The 7,984-nt window shown below is 47.7% G+C and overlaps 2 protein-coding genes across 4 annotated transcripts; one reads left to right on the top strand and one right to left on the bottom strand.

The window, feature by feature from the left end:
• Window positions 1-1,528: 1,528 nt before the first annotated feature.
• Window positions 1,529-6,382, top strand: LOC120955091 (rabenosyn-5). 3 transcript variants are annotated; one of them, XM_040375624.2, is made up of 3 exons: window positions 1,529-1,624; window positions 2,027-2,096; window positions 2,157-6,382. In XM_040375624.2, exon 3 carries the CDS (start codon window positions 2,257-2,259, stop codon window positions 3,853-3,855), a length of 1,599 nt encoding a protein of 532 aa, XP_040231558.1. In that variant the 5' UTR covers window positions 1,529-1,624; window positions 2,027-2,096; window positions 2,157-2,256; the 3' UTR covers window positions 3,856-6,382. The 3 variants fall into 3 exon arrangements, with proteins under 3 accessions (XP_040231558.1, XP_040231542.1, XP_049461512.1); XM_040375608.2 differs by having other exon boundaries at window positions 1,532-1,812; XM_049605555.1 differs by lacking the exon at window positions 1,529-1,624 and adding an exon at window positions 1,819-1,957.
• Window positions 6,221-7,548, bottom strand: LOC120955229 (acyl-CoA-binding protein). The gene is made up of 2 exons (XM_040375913.2): window positions 7,377-7,548; window positions 6,221-7,178 (listed from the first exon to the last, which is right to left on the bottom strand). The coding sequence occupies exons 1-2, from the start codon at window positions 7,389-7,391 to the stop codon at window positions 6,924-6,926; spliced, it is 270 nt and encodes an 89-aa protein (XP_040231847.1). The 5' UTR covers window positions 7,392-7,548; the 3' UTR covers window positions 6,221-6,923.
• Between the last annotated feature and the right edge of the window lie 436 nt (window positions 7,549-7,984).

Raw genomic sequence — 7,984 nt, 5'->3', positions numbered from 1 at the left:
GACTAAATCAGGAGCATCAGTATCAGAAAGTAATAAGCCACCAATAAAACATGCCTGAGACACTTGGCGGCGGAAGCTTAAAGAGTGAAGATTGAATAACTGCAATCGCGTTTCATAGGGAGGTAGTGAGGCAGCACCGAACAAACGACGAAAAGCAACCCTGGTAAAGAGTCGCTGAATGCTTTCAATTCTCGAACAGCCATCAATAGTAGGAGGATTCCAGATGATACTAGCATATTCAAGAAGAGGCCTTACCAGAGCACAATAAAGGTTTCTTAAGAAGCTTTGACCTCTAAAAATAGAGGTAAAACGTAAAATAAACCCAAGGGTTCGATTAGAACCTCATCAAGCTGCAGTTTAAAGTTAAGACGACTGTCGAGTATAATACCAAGGTCACGGATGGACATAACACGAAAGAGAGACGAGTTAGAGAGATTATAGTTAAATAAAATAGGAGAAAGAGAGTGAGAGAAAGAAATAACAGAACATTTATCAGGGCACAAGCGAAGTAAGTTGGATGAACACCAATGAACAAATGCATTAAGGTAATGCTGGAGACTCATACAATCAGAAGAAGAGGACACAGGTAAAAAGATTTTGATATCATCCGCATAAAGGAGATGACCATCAGGAGGTAAAACATTACAGACATCATTGATGAACAAAGAAAACAGAAGTGGACTTAGCACACAACCCTGAGGGACACCTGACGTACAAAAATTTTTTTTTTAATATTTAAAAAAAAAATAAAAAAAATAAATAAAATAAATAAAATAAAAATATTTTTAATCGACATCTCTCCCTATGAACCTTTTCCTATGCATGCTAAATCGCTTTCTTTGTAAAATCAATCTATACCATCTATTCCATGTCTGCTTTGTGTTATAATTGTCAACTTTATTCTAATTATTTATAAATAAATCGTTAATTATTTACTCGTTTTAAAGTCCCGTTCCCTAATAGGCTTTTTATGTTTTGGTTTTAACATGTTACATAATAAAGATTCTTTTTACAGTAAATAAATAGTTTTATCTGCGTCCTCTTGTATTGAGGCTATTTTGTTTTTTTTTTATTTGCAGTTTAATATGTCTCTGTATATACAAGCCACCACAGTTTGTTAAGCTAAATAATTAAATTTACGTTCCTGACTCTGCCCCTTATAAACCGTTAACCACACTGACGCCGAGCAAAGTGGTGGAAGCGCTACGCCATTAAACCACCGGCTAATACGGGAAAAGGGGGAGCCGGAAGATTGAGGGATGGGCCAAAAGAGAAAACAAGTGAAAGCCAGTGCTAGCATCAGCTGGAAGGCCGATGCGCTAAGAACCGCTTTCAAAAAACATTCTCAGAATTTGTTCACTGACCGTTGAAAGCATAATTCAAAAATTCAAACTGCTTTTAGCGCCGTCTGTTGCATTCGCGCGGCAGCTACCAATCAACAAAGACCGAACGTCATGCAACTGCAGTCTCAGCGCTTTCCCCCAGCCAATCACAACTCGCTGTCAGAAAAACACCCTCGCTCCCTGCAGCTCCTGCTGCCTTCTTCCTTCTTTCTCCTTCTCCTGGCATGCCTCGACCGTTCAGTCCGCATCCAGCACGGCGGGCCAGCCCTACCGTGCAGCCAGTGAGTGTGGTTTGTTGTTGGAACACTCTCTCCTTTGAGCGAGTGTGTGTGTGTGTGTTTTTTGTTCTTCCTCCCGTTTTTCACCCTTCCCGGGACTGCACCCTTGGCCACTGTGCAGGGGGGCAAGATAGTGCGGAGTTTATCTGCAAACCTTTTGCGCCAGTCTCCAGTCCGGCCCTGGGCACACGGTGCGTTTTCTTTGCGTTTTTGTTTTGTTTTTTTTTTTGGGGCGGACACTCTACAATCAGCCAACTTGCTGTTGCGTACCATAATTGCGTGACACTTGCGGGAAGGGAAAGCTATTGTTCCCCTCTTGGGCCGGAACGCGGACCGGTCCGTTTCGGCCTTGTTTTGCTCTGGGCTAGTGGATTGATTTAATTGAACTTTTTGTTGTTGTTGTAGGAGCTCCTGTTATTGCTGGCTGGACACGTTCCTCCGCTCCGATGGCACCAAGGAACCAAGAAGCAATGAGGTAAGTTAGCGAAGTCGCCATCAGGGTGAGCACCTTGCAATAACAAACTCTCCTTCACAGTGAGTAATACACGCGTACGTGTGCGTACCTGTGTGTGTGTCCGACAACGAGAAGCAATTTATCAACACCAAAAACAAAAACAAAAAACAAACCCCACACCATGGACAACCCGTTCGATCTGCACGACAAAGAGTCCGCCACGTCCGGTGCCTTCCTGCTGCCGACGGACAGCGAAATCCTCGAGGGCTTCCTGTGCCCCGTGTGCAAGCGCGATCTGCGCACGCCGGAGCGGCTCACCGTGCACGTCGAGCACGAGCACTCCGAGGAGCAGGATCTGCTGAAATCGCTGAAGGAAATCTTCAGCCTCGCCCGGCAGGGCATACTGAAGGGCGGTAAGCGGAAGCCGGCGGGCCAGCAGGGCCAGCAGCAGCAGGGAGCGGAGGGTAGCGAACCGTCCCCGCCGTCCCGGTACGGGGCCGAGTCGGGCGTGGTGGTGGGCAGCGCCGGCACGGCCAACAATCCGCTGCTGCAGCCGGGCGGGCAGCAGCCGGCCGGCTGCACCTGCGAGCACATGGCGTACTTCCGGGCGGTGCGCAGCCCCCGGCTCGAGCGGTACGCGGCCGAAACGAACAAGCTGATCATCCGGCTGGACAAGCTGCTGGACGGGCTGCCGGCCGACCCGGACGGCAGGAAGCGGCACGAGCAGAGCAAGGTGCCGTGGATCGACGGCAAGCTGGTGAAGCTCTGCCCGACCTGTGCGCGCGGTTTCGGGCTGACGCGCCGCCAGCACCACTGCCGCGTGTGCGGCTCGGTCATGTGCGACGGCTGCTCGCGCTTCCTCACGCTGGAGGAGGCGGGCCGGCTGGTCAACCCGACCGTGGCCAGCCCGGCCGGGGGCGCTCCCGCCGCCGAGCCGGACCAGCCGAACGAGTCGAGCCACTTCCGGGTGTGCGAGCACTGCATGCGCCTGCTGCTGGTGCGGATGGAGATGCAGGACTGGCGGCGAGAGCGGCCACTGCTGCGCCAGTACTACGAGGCGCTGGAGCGCGAGCGCACCGACATCGAGCCGCACATCGGCATGTACCGGCGCATCCTGGACAGCCTGTACGAGGGCGACGTCATCTACCGGCTGTCAGACGCGTCGGCGCTGCGGGAACGGATTGGCCGGTCGGCGGAGAAGCTGGACGGCGTGAGCAAGAGCCTGCAGACGCTGCCGACGGCGCCGGGCAGCCGGGAGGAGGCGCTCAAGAAGGCGATCCGGCTCGGCTGCATCGCGTACATCAAGGAGCGGATGCTTTCGATCCCGCCCCTGCCAGTAGAGGACGAGATCAAGCGCATCCAGGCCCGCAAGCGGACGGAGACGGAGCGACGGCTGGAGCGGGAGCGGCAGCTCGCGCTCGAAGCGTTCGAGCGGCTCGAGCTGCAGGCTGGCGGTGGTGCCGAGCCCGGCACCGACCGGCAGAACGGCAGCTCGTCCAGCTCGAGCACCGCCTCGACCGCCGAGATGACGAACGGGCGGTACGGGGCGGCCGTCTCGACGATGGACAACTGGAGCGGCACGCAGGCGCACGGGACCGGCGGCACCTCCGATCCGCTGATCGATCAGATCAACATCGTGAAGGGGTACATCCGGCAGGCGCGGGCCGCCCTGCGCTTCGAGGAGGTCGCCACGCTCGAGCGCAATCTGAGCGAGCTGACGCAGGAGTTCTACCACCGGCAGCGGCAGGACACGGACACCAAGCAGCCGGAAACTTCGTAAGCGAGGACACTAGCAGGTGTCCTTCGGGCGAACCATATAGTCAGGTGCTTTAAAGGAGAGCAAAGTGATTACGGAACGGCACACCGAGTGCTGTTTATTTATTCCATTAAAACAAGTTAAAAACAAGACCCAGTCCCGTCGTGGCTCAGCTGGCAAATCAGTTTGGCACGACATTAGCAAGGGTTTAAGCTCCGTACCCATACGCAGTGACTGCGACTGTGTCCTGCTGCATGAGTACACACCACCAACACGTCACTGAGATAGCCAAGCCCATCGTGTCGCTTAGGCCAGAGGCACACTGCACACCGACCGAGGTTGTTGTTGCGCCAAATAGGAAGAAGAAGAAGAACCAGAATAATAAATTGAATATATTATTATTATTATTATTATTTAAAATCTAGCGGTTTCGTTTATTAAATTTCCAACTCCGATATTAATTATTTTAAAGGCAAGATTGTTGAAGAATGTGCGATTGGTGCATACAATTTCACTATTATCGACCTTGCAGAGGGTATAGGAGAGTTTGGAAGCAGTTTTGAGCAGAAGAATGGGCAATCCTTGAAGTTGCAGTTTGCGATAACGGAAAATGGTACTTGCAGCATCATTTTCAAATTTAAAATGTTCTCTAGCGTAAGCGTCGCGAGCATTAGAAGGCTTTTCATAAAGTAGCTAAAGATTAGAGCCTCAGCAAGGGCACTGCGGATGAAAAAAAATGCAAAATCTGGTATATAAATAGTCTAACGCACCCAGGAGCGTCACGCTTCAGCAGTAGCACCATGGGAAAATTTAGCAACGGTGCTTTGGAATTTAGCAAATTTTGGAGAATGGTTGCTCTATAGACGGCATCTCCAAAGTCAACATCAGTTGCATACGCAAATTTGAGAGTTCAAATTCTCTCAAGTGAATGTTTAGGTGATAGTTCACAAAAAAATTGGTCAAAGGCAACCATGCTTTTTCCTTTGCGTCTCGACTTCATAGCAATACCTTCATTAGTTATCCTCAACGTGAATATCTCTCTAAGATGACGGTCCCTTGAAGATTCACCTTAGAGAAATCTCTGTAATCACATTCAATTACTTTAATTTAACTGGCCTTGAAATGTAACAATTGATTCAATACCTTAATTTCGGTCAGTCGGCTAATGTTGAGTCCCGTGGTAAACCTAAACAACAATACGGACATAGGCCATAGATATGGATTGGATCACGCACTCCAAGTGACTGACTATGGGCACACCAGATAGCTAAGGATATTAGAGGCTAAGACAGGCCTAAATCTACAACATTGGTGGCGTTGCTGTCCCAAATACCAAGAAGAAGAATTTCGGTCATAACTGGCCATCAACTGAACACGTCTGATAAGGATGGATAAGGAGGAGGCTATATATAAAGCCCAGAATCCTTAAGCTTGATATGGCATTGCTAGAGTTAAACTTGGTAAACAAAAAACTGATCTAACTATTGATGCAAGAATCGGGTTGTGAACAACTGCCAGGATCTTTGAACGGGTTGCTTCAAAGTTAAAAGTATTAGGAAGAATGATCCTATGGCGGAAAATCAGATATGCAGGCCAGCAGGATCTTTTGTAATCAGCTGGTTCCCATCCGGAATATCACCAAGAAGCAAAGACAGACTATCCAGTGCTTTGAACCTAATTAGTATAGAAAGAGTCTGTACAATGGAAGCCTGTAGCATAAGAAAAAAAAAACAGGTAGAATCAGGATTGTCAACATGTTGTTCGCGAAATTGACGCAAAGATTAAACTATAAGTAATACAAACAACTGATCAAAAACAATTCGACTATTGTTACAAGATTTGAAAATGTTGTAATATAGGATATCTAATGCATTAACATGAAAACAGCAGCTAAAACGAGTCTGAGATTTTGGAAGTGGAAAAACTTGAGATATTTGAATCTTATCTTGGCCCAGTCTCTCTGCTCAATCCTTGCTATGGGTTAACGGTTCAAATGAGGCTTGAGTTTGTATTTTTAAAGTCGTACGAGGTTACGACTGTAAGCAAGGGACCGCCCACATGTAATTTTCTTCTTCTTCTTTGGCACAACACAATCGTTGTCGGTCAAAGGCCTGCCTGCCTGTCTGTACCACTTAGTGGGGCTTTGGCTTTCAGTGATTTTTTGATTACCAATAGCAGGATAGTCAAGTCCTACACATATGGGGACGATCCAATTAGGGCTTGATCCCATGACGGGCATGTTGTTAAGTCCTACGAGTTGACGACTGTATCACAGGACCGGTCCAACATGTAATTGGGATATATGTATATATTAACATAGGATCTACTCAAACATATAAGTCAACCGAGCCAATTTAACTAGTAATCATAAATTCACATGTTGCACGTATTATTTATGTTAGTTCATCGGTTTTATTTTTTCTTTGTTTTATCGAAGAGTTCAAAATTAACCGTCCAAATGTATGTGTGTGTGCGTTTGGTTTTTTTGTTTTTGTTTTTCTACTCCCAATTTCCGCTTGTAGCCACAGCAAGAGATTCTTCAATGGAGTAGTTTTTGAGGAATCCTTTTTCCCTTTCTTTTTCTTTGTTTCAAAAACAAATTCAAGGCGATACGCCGAAAGCACGAAGCTTTCACTACTACAACAATTTAACAAACTAATTATAGTAAAAAAAAAGAAAGCATCTCCTAAAGTTCACAGTGTTCCCTTCTCGTGTTATCCGCCACCACCGCTTTGATTTTTTTGCCTACCATTTGTTACTAACTAACTAAATTGCACAAAAAAGATCGAAATTTTGCCTCCTTTTTTCAATCCGCTTGGCTACTATTTTCCACATGCGTGTCCGCCACAGCCAGTCCCCTCGGTCAGAGGGTCTCTTTGAGTGCCGAGAGGGCGTCCGGGTGTGGAATGGCGGGAAACGTAACATAAAAAAAAACGAAAGGAAGAAAACAACGGGAGCAGACATCGCTCCAACACCTTCCCGTGCAGCTGTGTGTGGTCAAACGGTTTGTACCATAATTGCAATGCGTCCGTAATTGTCCTCCTGCTGCCTCCCTCGCACCATGGTGTTGGATTGTCCCCTTCTTTCGCGCTCTACTTCAGACCGTGCTGGTCGATCAGCTTCTGCACCTTGTCGACGTACGCCTGCTTCGCGTCCTCCTGCGACATGCCCTTGCGGCCGTTCCACGCTTCCCACTTCGATTTGCCCTTGAAGTCGAGGAAGCCGGGCTTCTCCGTGTTGCAGTCGCCGACGGTCGCCTGCTTGAACAGGCCGTAGATTTCCAGCAGATCGGCGTCGGCGGGCGTGGCATTCAGGTTCTTCACGTTCTCGACCGCCTTGTCAAAGTTCTGCAGGGAAGGGGGGAGTAAGCCGGTTAGCAACTGGTCACAAAGTAGCCTGCCCCTGCCCAAAAGGGCATCCTTGCATCCGGCTTGGGAATAACCTCAATCGACGGTGTTTGCGAACGAGCAAAACACAAACGCCGGCAGTGGTGATTGTTTTCCCTTTGCAAAAGCAACGGAAAGATAAATAGGAAAGCGCCTTACCTCCTGTAGGGACATTTTGCTGCACGGATTTTTTTTTATTAAACTGCTTTGCTAAACGGAGCGGCCACGTTTGGGCGATGGCAAAGATGGAAGGTTACTGTCGTCGAGATGATGGGCGAGATAAAACTGGATATATACACACACACACATACAAGAAGATGAGTGGCAGGTGCAAGCGACGTACGAAAATGGCGCATACACACCTGAAGCTGCGGCCACACGAAAGAACCGGTTCGGTGGGGGGCTTTTGCGTTTTGTAACGGTTTTTTTGGTTTTGTTCTTGATAAACAATTATTAAAATATTGCAGAAAAATGTAAAACATGCAGTGGATGTAAAGAAATCACGGTTTAGCATCGATGTTTGCAGAATTTGTGCTATTTTGTGCACATTAATTTGCAACGTTCATGTGGCCGGCGCTGCAACTGTCAAATTCAAAATGTGAACAGAACCAAACAACAATCAAAGTGTGCTGTATAAAACAACATGTGTTTTTCTTTTATTACTTTTAAAATCTCAGCATTACAAACGCCTTCTTTAGATGAAAAAAGTGGTCTTAATAAAATACAACGCGTTTAACCGTAGAGTTGGCAACCAGATTTACACACGT

This window comes from Anopheles coluzzii, chromosome X (genome assembly GCF_943734685.1).
Source record: "Anopheles coluzzii chromosome X, AcolN3, whole genome shotgun sequence".
Lineage (NCBI taxonomy): Eukaryota > Metazoa > Arthropoda > Insecta > Diptera > Culicidae > Anopheles > Anopheles coluzzii.
This window is presented reverse-complemented; position numbering and strand designations above follow the sequence as displayed.

Excerpts from the sequence above, each read along its gene's own strand:
- LOC120955091 (XM_040375624.2), top strand. The coding sequence starts at position 2,257 with ATGGACAACCCGTTCGATCTGCACGACAAAGAGTCCGCCACGTCCGGT.